The 22,773-nt window shown below is 38.7% G+C and overlaps 1 protein-coding gene across 1 annotated transcript; it reads left to right on the top strand.

The window, feature by feature from the left end:
• The first annotated feature begins 1,632 nt into the window (after nt 1–1,632).
• On the top strand, nt 1,633–1,941 carry LOC122738958 (60S ribosomal protein L31-like). The gene has a single exon (XM_043980829.1). It carries the CDS (start codon nt 1,633–1,635, stop codon nt 1,939–1,941), a length of 309 nt encoding a protein of 102 aa, XP_043836764.1.
• The last annotated feature ends 20,832 nt before the right edge of the window (nt 1,942–22,773 follow it).

The raw sequence follows: 22,773 nt of genomic DNA, 5'->3' as shown, positions 1-22,773 counted from the left end.
AGAACTGAAGCCTGTCAGACAAACTTGCTTCAAATTTTTTTCACAGTAACTGTTTTTTTTTTTTTAGTGAGGCAATTGGGGTTAAGTGACTTGCCCAGGATCACACAGCTAGTAAGTGTTAAGTGTCTGAAGCCGGATTTGAACCCAGGTACTCCTGACTCCAGGGCCAGTGCTCTTTCCACTGCGCCACCTAGCTGCCCCAACACAGTAACTATTGAAAACTGTATTTCCCTCTATCCTATTCCCTCCCCATGACATTTACTCTATTTTCCATCTTCTTTTACCCTATCCTTCCTCAAGTGTTTTGTTTCTGACTGCCCCCTTCCCCAGTCTGCCCTCTCTTCTTTCAACACGATTCCCTTATCCCTTTCCCCTCCTACTTTCCTGCAGGTAAGATAGATTACTATACCCAATTGAGTGCATATGTTATTCCCTCTTTGAACCAATTCTGATGAGAATAAGGTTCACTCACTCCCCCACACCTCCCCCATCTTCCCCTCCACTCCATAAGTTTGCTTCTTTTATGTAAGATACTTAACCCCATTCCACCTCTCCCTTTCTCTTTCTCCCAGTGCATTCCTCTCACCCCTTATTTTTATTTTTTTTAAGATATCATCCCTTCATATTCAACTCATACCTGTGCCCTCTATCTAAATATACTCCACCCAGCTGTCTTAATAATGAGAAAGTTCTTATGAGTTACAAGTATCATCTTCCCATGTAGGAATGTAAACAGTTTAACCTTTTTAATATCCCTTATGATTGGGGGCAGCTAGGTGGTGCAGTGGATAGAGCACCGGCCCTGGAATCAGGAGTACCTGAGTTCAAATCCAGCCTCAGATGCTTGACATTTACTAGCTGTGTGACCCTGGGCAAGTCACTTAACCCCAATTGCCTCACCAAAAAAAAAATATCCCTTATGATTTCTTTTTCCTATTTACCTTTTTATGCATCTCTAGGGTGTTGTTGTATTTGAAAGTCAAATTTTCTATTAAGCTCAGGTCTTTTCTTTTTCTTTTTTTTTTTTAAGTTCAGGTCTTTTCATCAAGAATGCCTGAAAGTCCTTTCTTTCATTGAATTCCCATTTTTTTCCCCTGAAGGATTATACACAGTTTTGCTAGGTAGGTAATTCTTGGTTGTAATCCCAGTTCCTTTGTCCTCCTGAATATCATATTCCAAACCCTCCAGTCTTTTAATGTAGAAGCCTATAGATTCTGTGCTATCCTGACTGTGGCTCTACCATACTTGAATTGTTTTTTTTCTATCTGCTTGCAATGTTTTCTCCTTGACCTGGGAGCTCTGGAATTTGGCTATAATATTCCTGGAAGTTTTTATTTGGGGATCTCTTTCAGGAGGTGATCAGTAGATTCTTTCAATTTCTATTTTACCTTCTGCTTCTAGAATATCAGGGCAATTTTCTCTGACAATTTCAAATAGGTCAGAATGGAGTTCATTTCATACCATATTTCTTTTCTTACTTCTGGCTTTCCACTAATTTTATTTTTTCCTCTAACAAGTCAGAGATATGACTATACAGAGATACATTATTCAGGAATGATTTGCATATAAATAAATAAGTAGTCTCTTGTCAGTTAAGAGTATAATCACCTTTCCAACCAGGTCCTGGGAAGTATGGCTCCTGCAAAGAAAGGTGGAGAGAAAAAGAAGGGACATTCAGCCATCAATGAAGTGGTGACCAGAGAATACACAACTAGCATTCACAAGCAGATTCATGGAGTAAGCTTCAAAAAGCGAGCTCCTTGGGCTCTCAAGGAAATCTGCAAATTTGCCATGGAAGAAATAGGAACTCCACATGTATGCATTGACACCAGACTCAACAAAGCTGTTTGGGCCAAAGGAATAAGGAATGTCCCATACCATATCCATGTTCATTTGCCCAGGAAATGCAATGAGGATGAAGATTCACCAAACAAGTTGTAAACCTTGGTTACTTTTGTGCCTGTCACTACTTTCAAAAGCTTACAGTCAATGTGGATGAAAACTAAATTGAACTTTGTTTAAATAAAATTATAAAATGCCCAAAAATAGTATAATCAATTTCATTTTGGGGGACATTAGGTGTTCACTATATCCAATGATTACCAATATTTTTCTTGAAGGAAGCATTCATGATTTATATGCGTGAGGCTTCACAGCAGTCCATAAATCTTTAGCTTCTTTCATTCCTATTCTTTTTTTTTTTTTTTGGTGAGGCAATTGGGGTGAAGTGACTTGCCCAGTGTCACACAGCTAGTAAGTGTCAAGTGTCTGAGGCTGGATTTGAACTCAGGTCCTCCTGAATCCAGGGCCAGTGCTCTATCCACTGTGCCACCTAGCTGCCCCCATTCCTATTCTTGATCATTATTTTCAAACATTTTCTTCACTTACCCTCATCTGTTGCCACCTTTGTCTTCAAATCACCAAGTATCAAAGTATATATTGATTTAATCTGGAAGATCTTACCAAGTTGTCCACAAATTGTCCCAAACCATTCATCTTCTTCAACAGATGTTGGTGCACATATTATAATTATTTTCATGTGTGTGTGTGTGTGTGTGTGTGTGTGTGTGTGTGTGATTTTTTTTTTTTTTGCAGGGCAATGAGGATTAAGTGATTTGTCCAGGGTCACACAGCTAGTAAGTGGCAAGCATCTGAGGTCAAATTTGAACTCAGGTTCTCCTGAATCCAGAGCCAGTGCTTTATCCACTGTGCCGTCTAGCTGCCCCCTCATTATAATGATTTTCATTCTTGTCTTTTTGCAAATATTTCTCATTAGCAGTGCAGCATATGATCAAATGTCCCATGAGATCATTTTTCTTGTGGCTTTGAAGCATATCATAAAATCAATTCCACCAACTCCTTTATTTGACTATCTGAGAAGAACCTGTGAGGCACCCTTTTTTAAAACTGTACCTTCTTTCTTCTGGCTTCATCCATACTAAGAATATAAAGATTGATTTGATTTAGTTCATCTTGTAGTATGTCCAGTCACTGTTCATTGAATAAATATCTCACATTTAGAGTCCTAATGGCCAAGAGAAAATTTGTAGATAGTCTAAACAGTGTGATTCTTAGCAACCTCTCTGCAGAAGCAGAAGGGGTATGCACAACCAAGAGCCATTTTGTATTTCTCTGTATTTTATGCCTTGCCATGGTCAAAAATTCATCACCAAATGGCTAGCTTACTGGTGATGAGCCTCTCTATACCTTAACTAGATTGGTCCTTGGAAGACAGACAGATCCATCCAGTATGTTCACCACTAATTATCAGGCACCCAGCCAGATAATTAGCTTTTAGAAACAGGTATTATTACCAAGGTGGTAAGAACAATTGGTATAAAACATTCCCCCCTCATCCATGGCTAGGATAAAATTTCCAACAAGTATGGCAAAAGGGTAACTAATAGTTTCTAATTATTGGCAGTTATTTTCTTGATTTGTGGAATCCTCCCTGAGGTATAGCTCTTTGCTGGGCTCCAAAGGTGAATACTATGCTTTTCTCTGCCCAGATGTCATGGTCCCCGAAGCATCATTTCCTCAGTGTGAATACTTTGTCTTCTCTCATCTTGATTAGATACATTGTTTATTAATAGTCTCCTCTGCCTATTGACATATATGATGGGAAAGGGGAGAGGGGAGTAGGTAATGAGAGAAGGGGGGCTGTTTTCTTTGGGTTCACTTTTCTCCTTCCCTTTGAACTTTTGGAATAATACAAACTTAGGTCTCCTCAAAGCACCCACCCTGGTCCCACCCACCTAACATGCTTGACTGCCTCCAGCTATAATCCCTTCACCAATATAAATAGGGCTCAAAGCATGCCTAATCTCTTAACCAATCCTAATGCACTTCCTATGTTTCATCACCTGATTTCATCCAATGACTTAAAGTACTTCAATTGTTCCAAATTAATGAAGTACTTGTTTGTACCTACCATGTGCCTTTGATTGACTGATTCAGTAGAGGTGGCTAGTCTTTGCTGACACCTTTGATTGATTAGTGCATTCTGTTACTCAATTAAAAGGTATTCTCACCTGATAAAGACATCATAGTATCTTGCTAATTACATTAAGAGAGGTTGAAGGATAAGGGATATTCTTTTTACACTGTGTAGTTTGTATTTATTGTGTGCATAAATATGGCTTCACTTCAGTAGGATATGTGTTGTTCAGGGGTAAGAGTTTAATTTTTGCTTTGTATCCCAAACACCCAGCACAATGACTGGCAAATTTTATTGTTTTTGTTCAGTCATGTCTGACTCTTCCTGACCCCATGCACCACACTATTCATGGGGTTTTCCCTGGCAAAGATACTAAAGTGGTTTTCAGTATCCATCTCTAGTGGATTAAGGCAAACAGACATTAAGTGATTTACCCAGGGTCACACAACTACTAAGTGTCTGAGGCTGGATTTGAACTTAGGCCCAGTGCTCAATCCACTTAGCCATCTAGCTACCTTGGCTGGCACATAGTAGGGACCATAGTAGGGACCTGAATTAAATGATTTGTCAAAAGGACTAAATACTTATAAACTCTCCTAAGAGTCACACCCCCCAGAAAGTCCTGAATTCAAATATGTTTCCCCCCCAGGCTTTTTATTTTTATTTTTTTGTAAATAGTATTTTATTTTTTTCCAATTAGCTGTAAAGATAGTTTTCAACATTTTGACATAAGATTTTGAGTTTCAAATTTTTCTCCCTTCCTCTCATCTCCCTTCCTCAAGATAGCAAGCAATCTGATATAGGTTATGCATGTGCAATTATGTAAACATTTCCACATTAGTCATGTTATTGTAAGAAATAATTATTAATAATCAATATTTTGGGGGGACCCAGTGATCTCCCTTTCTTTCTCAAGCCTTTTCTTCCCCCACACAACAGCAAGGTCTCCTTGAGAGATTTCATCAAATCTCATCTAGGTCAAACCCCACCCCCAAATAAAGCTAACAAAAGGAGCCTTAGATGGAGACAGATTCTTCTGTCTAAATAAGATGAAGGACTTTATTGATGAGATTTGGCCTGCATGAACTAGTTCTAGGTAGGAACCATCTGCCCTTCAGCTTGGCAGGGTGGATATCTACATCTCCCTGATGTCATCTTTACTTGAGTCACATATCCCCCCAACTTCATTTTAATATAATCCACCTACAAATGATGCTGACCAATTATATTTGATTGCTCTGTGATGGACCTCCTACAGTGGGAAAAGTATGTGAATCAGACCCCACCTCAAGGAAGGGATCTTTGGTCCGAGAGAGATACTTTATTAATAACTTGCCAGGCATATTAATAAAATGATTAAATTACTTAGATGCTATGTCTGTCATATTTTTAATCATCATATCATGAAAAAAGAAACAGAACAAAAGGAAAAAGCACAAAAAGCAAAAAAAAGTGAAAATAGTATGCTTCAGTCTGTACTCAGACTCCATAATTCTTTCTCTGGATATGGAGAGCATTTTCCATCATGAGTCTTTTGGAATTGTTTTGGATAATTGTATTGCTGAGAAGAGCTAACTCAATCAGAGTTGATCATCACACAATGTTGGTGTTCCTTTGTACAATGTTCTCCTGGTTCTGCTCACTTCACTCAGCATCAGTTCGTGTAAGTCTTTCCAGGTTTTTCTGAAATCTGCATCCTCATCATAAATATGGGTTGTTGTTTTTGTTTTGTTTTGTTTTTGTGGGGCAATTACGGTTAAGTGACTTGCCATGGGTCACACAGCTATAAATATGTTTTACTAATAGTGGACAGAACATTTTCCTAAGCCCCAAAGAATAGCATTTCTGCCTTAAAAGAATAGACTTCCTGAACTACAGGGAGAAATGAGTCTTTTTAAATGACAATTCTTGCTTTTCTATGTGTTTTTAAAATATACATCTCTAGCTATTTTCCGCACCTGTGGTTACAACGACATGCACAGTGGTAGATTATAAAAGGGCAACAATAAAATCTCATAATTGTGGGGCAGCTAGGTGGTGCAGTGGATAAAGCACTGGCCCTGGATTCAGGAGTACCTGAGTTCAAATCTGGCCTCAGACACTTAACACTTACTAGCTGTGTGACCCTGGGCAAGTCACTTAACCCTCATTGTCCTAAAAAGAAAAAAAAAAGTTAAAATCTCATAATTGTGTGCTTCCAAAAACTCTGAGTAACAAAGATGGCAATGTTCCTTATTACAAAGGCTTATTCATGGGAAAAGAGAGACTCAGAATTGGAGAACATTCAGTTCTGGATGGTCTTCAAAAACAGGTGAAATTTCAAATATAAACATCTTTGTTGCTTTTATGGACTTTCTTGGCTGTCTTTTGACTACTGTGATTGAATTCTCTTTTAGAGATGAACCTCTGAAAGCTTTTTTCTTACCTCACTGAAACTTAACATCTGCTACTTTAAAAAAAGTTTAATAATCTATTAACAAAAACATTCAAATAAACAACTTATTTCAATTTTAAAATTAATTCCAAAATATTTCTAGTTCACTTAAAATGTATATATTTACAAAATAATAAAATAATTACCTTGTTTTCTTCCATGTCACCTTCAGACCTCTTTGCTTTTTGTGTATTTTTTCCAGATTTTGTTGCTTTTGTTATTGCTTTTTTATGTTGTTGTCAATGTGTATATTGTTCCCATTCTGCTTTCTTCAGTCTGTAGGACTTCATTAGTCAGTCAGTCAACAAGAATTTTTAAAGAGCCTATCATGTGCCAGACGCTGCTAAGATACGATGAGATGATACAAAGAAGGGTAAAATGTGGTTCTGCTCACAGCCTAATAGGGAAGACAACATGCCAATAGCTATGTACAACCAATCTGTATACAGCATAATAGGAAGTAATTAACAGAGGGGAGGCACTTGAAGTAAGAGGAATTGTGAAAGGCTTCCTCTAGAAGGTGGGATTTAAGCAGGAACTTGAAGGAAGTCATGAAAGCCAGGGAAGCCAGTAGGCAGAGATGAGAAGGAAAAACATTCCAAGCTTGGGGGTTAATCAGTGAAAATGCCCGGAGCTGGGAGATAGAGTGTCTTCTTTGAGGAACAGTAAGGAGGCCAAAGTCACTGGATTGAAGAATGTGTTGGGAAGAGAGGAGTATAAGGTATGAGGGGACTGGAAAGGCAATGGGGGCAGTGAGGAGGGAGAGGAGACAGGATATGAAGAGCTTGGAATGCAAAACAGAGGATTTTATGTTTGATCCTGGTGATATACTAGGGAGCCAGCAGAGTTTACTGAATGAGAGAGTGACATGGTGAAAACTATGCTTGATGAAGGTCACTTTGCTAGCTGAGTGGAGAATGGACTGGGGTGAGGAAAGACCTGTTACAGGAAGGCCAATCAGCAGGCTTTTATAGTAGCGCAGGGTGAGGTGATGAGGGCCTGCCTGAGGGTGGTGGCAGGGTCTGTGTAGATGTTATGAAGGTGAAATCAACAGGCCTTGGCAACAGATTGCATATGGGGGTTGAGAGATAGTAAGGAGTGAGTTTAACACCAAGGTTGCAAGCCTAGATGACTAGGAAAATACTTGTGCCCTCAACAGTAATAGGGGAGTTTGGAAGAGGGAAGGATGGGGGTGGGGGGGGAAGATGACAAGTCTTGCCATATTTCTTTGTATTCTTTTTTATTTCTCCTTTATAACTTCACTGGATTTGTGATCTCACAGATGTGGGTACTTTTTAAATGGTGACGATCATAATCCATCCATAACTCATCCTGTAACTCTTGTCCCTTTGCTCCAACAAATAATCCACATAGGTCCTCCTTCTGGTTCTCTTGGCATTGCATGGGTACCAATGAAACATTGATTGCTACCAGTACAAAGTTTATTCAGGTGGGGCAGGTGGCGCAGTGGATAGAGCACCAGCTCTGGAGTCAGGAGTACCTGAGTTCAAATCCGGCCTTAGACACTTAACACTAGCTGTGTGACCCTGGGCAAGTCACTTAACTCCAATTGCCTCACTAAAGAAAAAAAAAGTTTATTCACTTTTGAAAAGAGAGGCCCAGAACTGGGGAGCACTCAGTATTTCCAGATGATCTTCAAAGGAAAGCAACATCATCATAGAACTGTTCATTTGGGGGGCAGCTAGGTGGTGCAGTGGACAAATCACCGGCCCTGGATTCAGAAAGGACCTGAGTTCAAATCTGACCTCAGACACTTGACACTTACTAGCTATGTGACCCTGGGCAAGTCACTTAACCCCCATTGCCCCGCAAAAAATAAAAATTAAAAAAAGAAATGTTCATTTGTTGACACTTACTCTTAGGGTATGACTTATCCACCTTCTTTTCTAGTCATGTATTAACCTAATCATCTGTTATTCCACTTCTACATAATTATTGCTGATAATATGCCTCAGCCAACTCATGGCAACCACACATCGCTCCACTACAGTTGCTTCTTCAGAGATTGTGATATTTATTCAATTATTCATGACCATTTAACAAGACCTGAGGAATATTGAGGTTTCGAACAGTAGGGTAAAATAAGATATTTGTAAAGTGATTTGCAACCCTTAAAGTGCTTTATAAATGCTAGTTATTATTTCACCCCACCTTGTCCCAAACCAGACTCCTACCATAACTACACATCTTCCCCCCCATTAGAGCATAGACTGCTTGAGAACAGTGGCTGTCTTGTTTAATTGTATTTTAACCCCAATGCCTAGCACAGCATATGACATATAGTAAGTGCTTAATAAATATTTTTCTGTCTTATTTTTAAGTTTTGTTAAGGGCTAAAATTCTAGCTAGTCTGTCTAAAATATCTAATGAGTGGTCACCAATAAATTATGAGCTTCAGCAAGAGTTAGACTTTTAAGCGTTTATTAAGGAGAATAAGAATTTGATAAAGAGAGAGAGAAAGGCCTAGATTCCTATCTATTAAAGGGAGAGCGCATTTTTAGCTCCCTTCTCTGCCAGAGTCCCCAGGAAAGAGCGTCAGAGCTAGCGCCAGTCTCTTCCTTCCTCCTCCCACTAGCCCGCGTCACTTCCTGACACCAAAGAAAAGACTCCTGGTCTTGCCCTCAAAGACCTTCGCTTCATGGGTGGAACTCTTCTACAATAAGTCTCCAGCAGGTGGCGTCATTCCAATCGTTACAGTTTTAAAATTATGAATTCAATAAACATCAAAGTTAATATCTTTATGCATGCAGTAGGACAAAAAAAGGATTGCACTTGAAACTATGAATCTCCACCATGTACAGCTTGCTCTCCTATATAACAACTATAATATGTAACATTCCAAGCTGTCAGGCTTATCTGGCCTTCCTTCTGTTCTCTTCTGGGAATTTAAAAAAATGCTTCAGTAACCCCATTTCTCATCTTGATTTTTATTTCTGTTTTTGGCAAAATGACCAAGAGCTCTCCTTTCCCTTCCTACCAACTCCCACCCCCCCCTTCACCCCCACTGAAAAGAAACAAACCAAAAAAATCACAAAAGTCAAGCAAAACAAATTCCTACATTCAGTTGGATTTAAATTAGGCACATTTCCTGGCCATTGAAGCATACCATCACTATTTCTTGGATGAATCTCTTCAGCTTTCAAAATATATGGCACGGTATAGGTTTGTATAGTATTCCATCTCCATTTGAGAATTTTTGTAATTCTGGAATATTTCTGTTGCATGGTTATAAAAAATGATCAGAGTTCATTATTTCTCTAATAGAGACAATATTTCCAGCTGTAGGAAGTAAAAAAAAAAATTCCCCAGAATTTCTTGGGTGAATTTTTTATAGTCTAATGAAGATGCCCAAATCTACATTGTTACCTGCACTTCTGACAATGGTTTGGTATAATCTTGAATGAAAAGGTGATTTTTAGCAGCAAAAACTACCTTTTTGAAATCTTCAATATTTCAGCCAAGCATTTTTTTTATATCAACAAGTGATAGGTTTTTTTTAACTAGTCTTCTTGCTGTTCTTCCAACTTAGAGAAGCCTATTCCTCCTAACAGAGGAATCAATAACAATCCCTCCAGATTCTAAGTCCCTCTGGAGGTTTTTCCTCATTTGCTGAGGATGCACTATTTTGAAGCAATAATTTATTAGTTCTTGGTGTTGTGGTTTTGGTTTGGTTTGGTTTGGTTTTGTGCATGAGGGGCTGATCTTATTTCATTATGGGCTGGACTGAACCTTGAAATGCTTAATTTCCTCACACCAATGGCTGCTGAAAGATTTCTAAGAGTCATGAGACTCTTCTAAGAGCTGTCTGAGAGTTCTAATTTTTTCACATTTCCTTGGAGTAATACTTTCCTAAAAAACCACAGAATTAAAAACACCACAGAGAAAAATGAAACAGGCATGCCTGACAGAAATTTTAACATTCAACTGATTAAGAACTAGCTAATGGTAGAAAAACAAGGTCAAACCAGTTTTATCCGGTCAAGGTCAAAAATTCTTAGTCAGCTCAGTGTCTCTAGAAGCACATACATGTGACTATTGCTATTACAAAATGAAGCCACATCAAAATGCAGTTATTGTCCTGAGTAATTTGCACACTACTGTAACTCAATGGATTGTTCAACAACTGTATAACATGGTCTGGACAATAGGCATTCCCATTCCATTTTGTTTTTCCTCTGTGGAAAATTAGGCCAACTACACCATGTTGCAGTTGAGAGAGTTCTAGGTTTGAAATAGGTGCAATCACATCCTGGCTTTGTCATTAGCTATCTATGTAATTGGAGCTGCTAGGTAGCACAATGGATAGAACACTGGGCTTGAAATCAGGAGCACCCCTCTTCCTGAGTTCAAATACAGTCTCAGACACTTACTGGGCAAGTCACTTAACCCTGTTTGCTTCAGTTTTTTCATCTGTGAAATGAGCAGGAGAAGGAAATGGCAAACCACTCCAATATCTTTGACAAGAAAACCCCAAATGGAGTCACAAAGAGTTGGACATGACTGAACAACAGTTGAACATCTATGTAACATACACTGGTCCCTTAACTTCTCTGGGCCTCAGTTCCCCATTTGCAAAAATGAATGAGTTGTTGAGTGTAGTAGTGAAGGTCTGTGATCCCTGCTATATGTGGAGGCTGGGGCCAGTGGATTAAGTTTGGGGTTCTGAACTATAGTAATTTTAAGTTTACTGAGTTTCCTTGCTAAGCCCAGAGTCAATAGGGTGAGCTCCAAGTTAACTAACAAGGGATGAACCCAACCAGTTTGGAAAATGACAGCAGGTTAAAGCTTTCAGGTAATGGCCAAGGCTTTGTGTCAGAAATGCTATCCCTCTGGGAATAACCACCTAAGAACTTTTTGGGGGGGGAGGCAATCAGGACTTGCCCAGGGTCACACAGATAATATGTGTCTGAGGCAGGATTTGAACTCAAGTCCTCCTGACTCCAGGGCCAATGCTCTATCCATTGAGTCACTTAGCTATAGCTGCCCCCTTTTAAAAGAATTAATTTAATTACAGAAAAAGATGTCACATGAATTGGGGGGGGGGGCTCACCCTCCTTCCTTCTCTCCCTACATTCATCCAGATAGGCTGGTTCCCTTTTCTCTTGAAGTGTGGGTGGTTTAGGACTCTTGGCCATTTCTAGTCTTGTCTTTTAAGCTAGCAGCCCACAGCCACCAGCACCCAACCCTAAGTCAGAGCTGGCATTGTTTTTAACTGACTCAGGATGGGGCAGCCAACAGTTGACCCTTAACATAAGTTAAAGCCCAATGTGGAGAGAGACTTAGGGGGCCTGTGGAAAGAGGGAAAACCTATAGAAAGAAAGGTATTTGGAAGGGATGGGAGGGCAGGGAGAAAAGAAAATGAAGAATTTGAGAGTCTTATCATGCAGCTTTCTTTAGGGAGGAGTGTTGGAATCTCTCCCATAGCTCCAATACTCATGACCCAGATTCTGAGGAGTTCTTCAAACATCATGAGATCTAAGTAGAACCAGAAGGCTCCACCCTGAGGGGAAAGAGTGGCTAAAAGAAAGGGAGAAGGCAAACACAGAGGAAGAGATGGTAGATATATTATCCCCTTACATAACTGCTAGTCCCACAAAAGACAACACAGAGAGAACCAAGACAGCTAATCCAGACTGGTAGAGCTAAGGAATCTTCAGGTCTTTCCCTAGGTCCCATATCAAGTGTCAGATTCCATTCTAAGTGCAGTACATAAGTGGGAAGATATAAGCAAGCTTGGCTATGTGGATCAGAGTTGGTCTTAGGCCCAAGGACTTTACAAGCTTCAAGAAAGACTCAAAATTCCCAGGGAGCAACAAGGCTGCCAATCCAAAAAGGGATATATTCCTGTGCTCAAGGCAAAACCAGTGACTAATGGACATCATAGGCATGGACCAGTTGTAAATGGTGATGTGAGTTGACAAATGATGATTTGAATTGATGTTCTTATTCCAGAAATGTTCCATCTCTTCCTTAGCTGTTGTTCCCAGAGGGATAAATCAATCAACCACTTAACAAACAAACAGAAAGGCAGACAGATAGATGGATAAATGGATAGGTAATGAAAAAAGTTGGATTAGATGTCCTTTCAAATCCCTTTCAACTCTTAATCTGTGATTTTAAGATTATGCATCTCATTTGGGAAGATTAGTGATGCTCTGAAGCTTGATTCAATTAGCACAATGTAACTTTGTAAAAGTCAAATAAAGCATTTATCTCAATTGTAGAAGGGAGACTTTTTTCAAATTTAATAAATGGAGGGGACTATTAGAAAAAAGATGTTTGACTTTATGAAAATAAAATTTTCTGTTCAACAAAAATATCAAAATAAAAAATAATAGATTGGGAAAATATTTATAGCAAATACAACTGATAAAAATTTGACATTTGAAATATACTGGGCTCTGTTAAAAATTCACAGAGGTTATTTTCAGATGATTGTCAAAGGATATGAATAGATAATTTTCAGGAAAAAAAAAACATAATAATCACTTGAAAAAACGTTCAATCTCACTAATAATCAGAGACTCAATTTAAAGCAATTTTTGAGGTCCCATCTCATACATGTCAAATTGGCAAAAATAATTAAAAGTAACTCAGTGCAAGTAAGGTTGTAGAGAAACAATTATACTCACTCATTCACTGCTATTGGGATTTCAAACCTGTAGAATCTTTTTTGGAGAGAAATATGGCAGCTAGATGGTATAGTGGATAGAGTGCCAGACTTGGAATCATCTTCCTGGGTATAAATCTGGCTTCAGACACTTACCCTGGGCAAGTCACAACCCTGTTTGCCTTAGTTTCTTCATCTGTAAAATGAACTGGAGAAGCAAATGACAAACCATTCCAGTATCTTTGCCAAGGAAACCCCCAATGTGATCACGAAGAATCAGACATGTCGGAAAAACTACTGACCAACAATTGAGTGGCAGTACAGAGTAAAGTTCCAAAAATAATTTTTCCCTTTGGCCCAATGATTTCACTGCTTGGAATATGGCCTACAAGTGTTGTTTTTTAAAGAGCTGTAAGTAGATTTTTTTTTAAAAGGAAACAAACTGAATGTCCAACAATAGTAGAATGATTAAATATATCATGGTACATTAATATGATGGAATATAATAATAAATGGCATTTATACAGTGGTCAGCTAGGCAGCACAGTGGATAAAGTGCTGGGCTTGTAGTCAGGAAAACTCTTCTTGAGTTCAAATCTGACCTTAGATATTTACTAGCTTTGTGACCCTGGGTAAGTCACTTAACCCTGTTTTGCCTCATTTTCCTCATCTGAAAAATAAGCTGGAGAAGGAAATAGCAAGCCAATCCCAGTATTTTTGACAAAAAAACCCCAAATGGGATCACAAAGATTTGGATATGACTAAAACAACTGAAAAAAAAAACCAACAACATATAAATGCTTATTATGTACTAGGTCTTGTGCTATGCACTTTATAAATATCTTATTTATTCTCACAACAACACTGTGAGTGCAGCAGGTGAAAGATGAAATGAGGAAAACAAAGATTTGATCCTTCAAGCATATTGATTTATTAAACAATGCATGTCAATTGTCTAACAAATTGAGACCCTTCCTTAGAATAGGTCTGGATCCCAAATACAGGAGAGAACAGACTTTTATACATTAAAAACGATCAAGGGGCAGCTAGGTGGCGCAGTGGATAGAGCACCGGCCCTGGAGTCAGGAGTACCTGGGTTCAAATCTGGCCTCAGACACTTAACACTTACTAGCTGTGTGACCCTGGGCAAGTCACTTAACCCCAATTGCCTCACTAAAAACAAAAAACAAAAACAAAGATCAAATAAGACCGATTAATCAGAAGGAAACAATACAATGTTAGGTAATCTGATTTCTAAATGGATAAAAGATAAGGATTTTCCAAGCTGGGAGAGGGAAAATGAACAGGTAATATCTCCTGAAATCCCCAAAGTGTCTGTAAACAATCAAAGGAACAGGAAAACAATCACTGATTGATCAATACGGGGCTAGTTCACAAATAAGACGTATGGGTTGCTTAAGATATACAATTGTGAGAAAATTCCTTTGGATCTGACTGGGTTTCTGGTCAGCATAACCTAGGTCCTTAGTTAAGGGTCTTTAAGCTGCAGTTATATGTGGTCCAGCTTCCTAGCCATGCAGGGCTAGGTTCAAACAACACAATGTTTTCTTCCAATTTCTACAATTGAATAAAGTTTTCTCAGAAGACAGAAGTTGAACTAGACCCATAACTGAATAGAAAGGCAACTGAGCTAGCTCCAGAATTGAGTCACAAAATGGAGTCAGTGTAGTTCACTCAATTCCCATAATTAACCACTTGCTGTCCTAATTCCTCAATTTCCTCATGAGATTGGTCCTGTTATTATGCCCATTTTATAGTTGAGAAAAGTGAGGCAGCAGAGGTTAAGTGACTTGCCTTGGGTCACAGAGCTAGTAAGTGTCTTTGACCTGATTTGATCTCAGATCTTCCTGACTACAGATCCTGTGAGCCACCTAGTTGCCCCTATAATGAGGCAATTAAGACTGATAAGTAAGAGCAAAACAAAGAAATCTGGAAAGATCTTTATGAAATAATTCAAAGCAAAAAAGCAGAGCTAAAAGAATGGAGACCTTGTTCCCTGTAGCTATATATTGGAAAAAATAGAAAAATAGAAAAAATAGAAATGGGGAAAACAATAGAAAAAATACGTGATAACAAATGGTCCAGATGAGCATCCCAAGGAAGACTTGGAGTAACTGAAAAATTATAATACTTTTTGCATTGGATAAGGATAGCAGCAAGACTTGCGATTTAATTGGCAGAGAAAACTCCATTTGAATAAATTCCCTCTACCAGTGATTGTCGGCATCTTCTCTACAACTTTTAATCTTAGAGAGTTTCTTTCAGTGTTGAGAAGAAGTGAGTTGTTCAGGGTTACAGTCAGTCAGTATCTCAGGAAGGATGTGAACTCAGGTTTTGGGAGCCTAAGGCCAGCTTTCTTCCCACTGTGGCATACTTCATCTGTCCAGTGAAGTTAACTTAAATGTAAATAGTTATAAACAGGTTTTTTGTTGATGTTGTTGTTCAGTTGTGTCCAACTCTTCGTGACTCCATGGACACCAAACCCTTCTATCCTCCACTCTCTCTCAAAGTCTGTACAAATTCATGGTCTTTGTTCCCATGATGCTATCTATCCATCTCATCCTCTGCTGTCCCTTTTCCTTTTGCCTTCAATCTTTCCCATCATTTCCTAACTCATTTCCAATGAACTCCTATCTTCTTATTATGTGGTCAAAGTATTTAAGCTTCAGCTTCAGTATTTGACATTCCAGTGAATAGTCTGAATTAATTCTCTAAGTATTGTATGATTTAATCTTTTTTGCTGACCAAGAGTCTTCTCCAACACCACAATTTGAAAATATTGATCCACAGTACTCAGCTTTCCCTATAGTCTGACTCTCATGGCCATACATACTGGAAAAACCATAGCTTTGAATATACAGAGCTTTGTCAGCAATGTCTCTGCTATCCAGATTTTCCAAAGCTTTCCTTCCAGGGAACAAGCATATTTTAATTTCATGGCTATAGTCACTACTTATAGTGATCTTTGAGCCCAAGAATATAAAATCTGACACTATGTCCATTTGTTCTCCCTCTATTTTCCAGGAAGTGATTGCCAAAAATCTTAGTTTTTTATGTCAAGTTTCAAGCCAACTTTTACACTCCCCTCTTTCATCTTCATCAAGATGCTTCTTACTTCCTTACCTTATGCCATCAGAGTGGTATTGTCTACATATCTGAGAATGTTGATATTTTTTCTGGTAGTCTTAATTCCAGTTTTTGATTCATCCAGCTGGACATTTTGCATGATGTACTCTGTATATAAATTAAATAAACAAGGTGACAATATACATCCTTGTCATACTCCTTTTCCATCTTACAATAATCAGTTTTCCATGTTTGGTTCTGATTGTTGCTTCTTGGTATACATACATGCTCCTCAGGAGACAAGTAAGATGATTTGGTATTCCCATCTCTTTGAAGATTTGCCATATTTTGTTGTGATCCATACAAGCAAAGGCTTTGGTCAATGAAGCAGAAGAAGATGTTTTTCTTCAACTCCCTTGTTTCTCCATAATCCAGCAAATTGTTGGCAATTTGGTCTCTAGTTCCTCTGCTTCTTTAAAAACCAGCCTGCTCTTCTAGTAATTCCCACTTCATATATTGCTGAAGTCTAGCTTGTAAAACTTTGCTGGTATGTGAAATGAACACAATTTTTCAGTAATTTCAACATTCCTTGGCATTGCCCTTCTTTAGGATAGGGATGACCTTTTACAATCGAGTGATCACTGTTATTTTCCAAATTTGCTGGTATGTTAACTGCAGCACTTTCACAGTATCATCTTTCTGGATTTTAAATAGCTCAGCTGGAATTACATCATCATTCCTATTGCTAGCAATGCTTACTAAGGTCCACTTGACTTTGTTCTCCAGAATGTCTGGCTCTAGATCAGTTAACTATGCCATTTTGGTTATCAGTGATGTGAAGACCTTTCTTGTATAATTCTTTTGTGTATTCTTGCCACCTCTTCTTAATGTCTTATGCTTCTGTGAAGTCCCTACCATTTTTGTCTTTATCATTCCCATTTTTGCATGAAACATTTCCTTGGTATCTCTAATTTTTTTTTTGAAAGAGATCTCTCGGGGCAGCTAGGTGGTACAGTAGATGGAGCACCGGCCCAGAAGTCAGGAGTACCTGAGTTCAAATCAAGTCTTAGACACTTAACACTTACTAGCTATGTGACCTTGGGCAAGTCACTTAACCCCAATTGCCTCACTTAAAAAAAAAGAGAGAGAAATCTCTCAGTTATTTGCAAAGCCTCATCAGGCAGCCATTTCACCTTCTTGCTCTTCTTTTTCTTTGCAATGTTTTCTATTGCTGCCTCCTGTACAATATTGTGAACCTCTGTTCACAGTTCTTTGGGCACTCTATCTATCAGATACCTTCTCTATCCAAATTTGTTTATCACTTCCATTTCATATTCATAAGGGATGTTTTTTAGGTTGTATCTATATAGGTTTGATGGTTTCCCCTACTTTTTTCAATTTAAGTCTGAATTTTGCAATAAGAAGCTCATGATTGTAATCAGGGCAAAGAAAACCACTTCATTCTGGCTGTTTTGCCCTTCATGCCATGAATCCAATGGAAGGGGGAAAGGACATTAGAAGCTGAGATCCAGTACAAGCTAGGTTCCTTTACAAGGTAAAATCCAAGGGTAGGGGTACTTAGGGTGAGGTTCAGTTCCACCTAATCCAGAGTAAATCTCTTAAGAACAGGAACGCAAGGACATTACTGAAATTCTGACATTGCTAGGATTGTTTAAGGCAGTGGCAAGTAACATTACATTTGGTAGTAACAATTTTCTGTCATAGCAATAATTATATTAACGCTTTTCTGTCATCTGATATATTTTTGCATGTAAAGGCAATCAAATATCTGCTCTCCTGCTTCTTTTTAACATTATCGCTTTTTACTTCTCTTCTTTCAGATTGTCCTGTATTTTGATCTATTTATGTTCCCAATCAGTTGTTCTCACTTTTGCTTCTTTGGTGAGATTTGGTATTGTAATCCAAGTTTTTCTATTCTGCTGATTACTTCTGCTATGTAGGCCATAAATTCTGTTTTCATGACTCATTTCTCTACTGAACCATTCAGGAACATGTTACTGTGTTTCTATGCTCTCTTAGGCATCCACAGGGATTCTTCATCAGGTGGTTGATTTATTTTCCTTTGCCGTTCAATATTTATTCAGAAATGTCTAAACTCTTTTAGATCATCTGAAGTCTATATTCCCTTCTGCTATTAATATCATCCCCTGTTTAATGTTTTTAACTGAGTTTTTTTCCCCTCACAAGAACTTTGGTAATTTCAGTCTTTTTTTCTCCCCATAGAAAAAAAAACCCACTATGACTCACTTTCTCTGGGGGTTCCTTGAGAACTGGACCTCAAGATTGTCTCAGTTTCTTCCCATGCTAGGGAATTCACTTTTCACTTCCTTCAGTCTGTGCCCCAGGTGGCATCTGGGGAAGAAAGGGAATACAAGTAGCATCAGTCGGATGGAAGTCCATGGAGCCCCACATATGAGTCAATATACCTCTGTTCTTTGGGTCTTTGGCTAATCACTGCCCCTCAAAGAGGGCACACTTCTGCTTTCCTATATTAAGGGTAGGGGTGGACAGATTTGAGTTCTGTTGCTTATTGCCACAGAATTGTGGGGTGAGAGCAAGAGCAGTGTGATATGCTGATGGAGCCTACAACTGTAGCAAGGGAACCACTGAGTAGATTGCAGAGGTTTTGCTGCCTTGCCAGAGGATGAGGTTTGGTGATAGGGAAAGTGCTGAGTGAGAGCATTAGGGACTAAGGATTAAGCCTTCTCTACTCTTAGCTCATCTGGATTGCTACTCCATTAGGGTTCTTGGTGTTTTAGACCTTGGGGACAGATGCAGATGCTTTACTTCTTGTGCATAATCCTTATTTTGGAGAAGTTTGAAAGGTTGTGAGGATTTGTTGGTCCTCTAGTTTACTGGTTATATAACCTGGAAGTCAATCAGTATATAGATTGCTAGCTAATTAAGCTTCCATAGGAATTGATAATAGCTTTTGTTGATACCTATTTATTTTATTCACTAATCCTTTTTGGCAGCAATAGCTTATTTCAATAGATTGGGTTGACTTTGCTTAATTGAATACACGTCTTCTCATCTTTTTTATTCTTCTAATCTGCTGTTGATTCAAATACCAGCTCCAACAAGTTAATGGTCTTCCCGTACAGAGACAGCCAGTTCAGGTATGACTCTCAGGTCAGTAAACAAGTATTTCCCGTTTGTTGAGATTTGATCAGTTTTATTGTTTATGATGTTATTTGTTCCTTTCCATGTCTGGCACTTCCTGACTCTCTTCTTAAAGAGATTATTCATTGTAAAAAGGCATTAGGCAAGGGGGCGGCTAGGTGGCACAGTGGATAAAGCACCGGCCCTGGATTCAGGAGTACCTGAGTTCAAATCCGGCCTCAGACACTTGACACTTACTAGCTGTGTGACCCTGGGCAAGTCACTTAACCCCCATTGCCCTGCAAAAAAAAAAGGCATTAGGCTTCTGTGTATTCTATAAGACTTTGACCTCTTTCATTGGTTTACTTCTGACTCACACTACCTTCCCCTTTGCCTCACTTAGTATTGAAGCCACTGAATATTAAAGCATATGTAGATTTAATTTTGGGGGGGCCTTGATGAGTTGTTCATTGAATTTCTCTGCTTCCTCATCCTCTGCAACAGACGTTGGCACATAAGAATCATAGTGGCCTTTTAACACATGCTAATTATAAATATTGAAATGAGACAACCGGAATTCTCCCTCTTTAGACTCTGACATCCTTGAGAATAAGGACTTTTTTTGCCTTTCTTTTTATCTCTGGTGCTGAGCACAGTACTTAGCACATGGTAGGTGCTTAATAAATGCTAGTTGAATCACTGAGTTTCATGTAATTACATTTTTTTGTTGCCTTTGGATAAATTAGCTCTATCAGGAACTTTATTTACCTTTCCATGAAGGGCCTGTTAGTCATTTTCCATTTAATTACAACTTTTTTTTTTGGTTTCTGGTTTCATTTATAGTAAAAATTACCAATTCGACATGATTTAGTTCTTCCAGCAGTACAGCTACTTATGGGTCATTAGACAAGACTCTGACATTTAGGGTACTAACAATTAAGTTTGTGTTTATAAACAGTCTAAAAATTTTGATTCTTATCATCTATTGTCTCTTTCTCCTTCATCCTTGCTACAAATAACAGTGCCTCCTAAACCAGAGGCCCTACTTCCGGCCCATCATCAAAGGGAGCAACACCTGTGTCTAAGAGGACAGTCATCCCGATGAACACCCAACCATCTGTCTGCCAACCACAAGGCAGGCAAGCCAGGCTAGCTGAAGCATCAAGGAACCTAGAGACAGAAGGTGGTATGAGCCAGGCAAATCAAAAATCCATCACCATCTTGACCAAGACCTCCTGCCAGAACACAAGGGACAAAGAGTCTCAGGAATAGCAGCACATCACAGACAATTAGCCTTGCTTCCAGCTCACTCACTGTAGCCATCATCCAGAGAATCAACCCTGGTAGAAATGTGACCTAGCAACTAGTTCTACATTTTCTGAAGCTTCCACATCCTTATCAGCCACAGCTACGGAAGACCCAGAAAAGAAAGTTCTTAGCACCAAAATCCTATCCAGTTTTCAGGATCAGAACTGTTTATGGTTTTATCAGTACCAATAAAAATGTTTAAATATGAATTACCATCTATTCTGCTGCTTTTGCCCTAAGAGCCATGGGCTTTTACCATTTGCTTGCAGGTGGAATCTCCTCTATGTATCTATCTTCTCACCCTGTTAGAATGTGACCTCCTACTTTTCTGTTTGTATCCCTAGCACTTAGCAGAGTGATTGATACATAGTAAAGCATTGAAGATGTGTTTTTTCCCATTTATTCATTCATTTACTATGCCACCATTGATTCAGCAGAAGTGAAAAGAGACCACACAGGACTGAGGTTCATTTTGTATTTTTATTTCATAGGTTGTCATGACCCCTAAATTTATCACCTAGTGGCCAATCTACTGGCAATATGTTCTGTTGAGTTTAGTTAGGCCATTCTCAGAAAGCAGACACAGAGAGTTGACTTTGTTCTGTGCTTTGTTTTGTTTCGTTTAGGGAAGAGATAGTGGGAGGAGAAGCTGGCTCCAGGACCACTACTGGCCTAAGTCACAGGAGACCTGATCAAGTTATACCAGAACAACTGGTCCTTTTACCCCCCTACAAAATCTTTAAGACACATGTATCTTAAATATATATGTGTATATATATATATAATAGTAATCTATATTATATATAATAGTAACATATATCTTAAAGATTATATATAGTATATCTATATACACATACATATATGTAAGTATAAATTATAAACTTTATAGCCACCATCGCAAAAAGGAACATTTCTATATGCAAAATCAGATAGAATAATATAATTTTATGTAAAACTGCTCACCTATTATGTCATGTTTCAAAAATATATATAATAAACTCCAAATTATTACTTTCAAATTATCCTGATTGTATTTTCTTCTAAATTTTCTTCTATTCTTTTCTGGGAATTGAAGGAAAAGAAAGGCTTTAATAAGTTAAGATACGGTAAGAAGGCACATAGGGTCAAGCATTTTGCTCATGGGGACAGCATATAGGCAAATGCATAAAGGTAGAAAAGGCTGGAACAAGACTGGGGAATGGTTCTGGTTGGAGTGAGTAAGATCTGTGAAAGGAGAAGATCTAGCTTGGATCTAGGTTGGAATTAGATTCTGGAGGGCCTTAAATACTAGGATAAAGAGATGTGAAACCTCACTGATGACCGATGGAGAGTGCCTGGGGAAGAGTTGGGAATCACCAATCATCCATCCATCTATCATATGGCTGATTGAGGACTTCAAGCTCTTTCCTTACTCTGCAGCTGACCTTTTACTAATTCCACTGAATTTTAAACACCCCCCACTAGAGGGTGTACAGGGGTAAAGAAAGGAGATAAAACATTTAAGGATAAAAAGCTTCGCCGGAGTGAAAATTGAAACCATCACCAACCAGGCATCAGTCAATTAATTCATTTTAGAGTTGCTTACCCTTCCTATTTCCTATTTGCTATGTCACCTTGTTCTTTTGAGTCAACAGCAATAAATACCTCTCCACACCTCCCATCCCCATTTTACATAGACAAGAATAAAAATGTCAATTACCCTGAAAATATTCTGAGATTAACTCACAGAATTATACAGAGTATCGGTGTCAGAATTTGCAGGGACATTAAGAAATACCTAGGGGGCAGCTAGGTGCAGCAGTGGATAGAGCACCACCCTGGAGTCAGGAGGACCTGAGTTCAAATCTGACCTCAGACACCTGACACTTACTAGCTGTGCAACTCTGGGCAAGTCACTTAACCCTCAGTGCCTGGCAAAAAACAAAAACAAACAAACAAAAGAAATGCCCAATCTACACCCTACTTTACAAATAAGGAAATCAAATACTGGTGAAGGGAAGGGACTTACTCAAGACTAGACAGTTCAAATCAATCCAACAAACAGTTATTAAATGCCCACTACGTGCGAAGCACTGTGCAAGGTTCTTGAGATTCATAGATTAGAAATGTAACTGTCCCTGATATTGGTGAATTTATATTCTACAGCTATTAAATAAAAGGGTAGGTATTCCAATCCAGTTCTTCTCATCTGAAAGCAGGCCCTCTTCTCTCACTAATGGATGGATCAAAGCCCAGTAGGAGCAGACTCTTTGG

Source organism: Dromiciops gliroides, chromosome 2, assembly GCF_019393635.1.
Source record: "Dromiciops gliroides isolate mDroGli1 chromosome 2, mDroGli1.pri, whole genome shotgun sequence".
Classification (NCBI taxonomy): domain Eukaryota; kingdom Metazoa; phylum Chordata; class Mammalia; order Microbiotheria; family Microbiotheriidae; genus Dromiciops; species Dromiciops gliroides.
The sequence above is the reverse complement of the archived record's forward strand: the minus strand, read 5'-3'. Positions and strand labels throughout refer to the sequence as shown.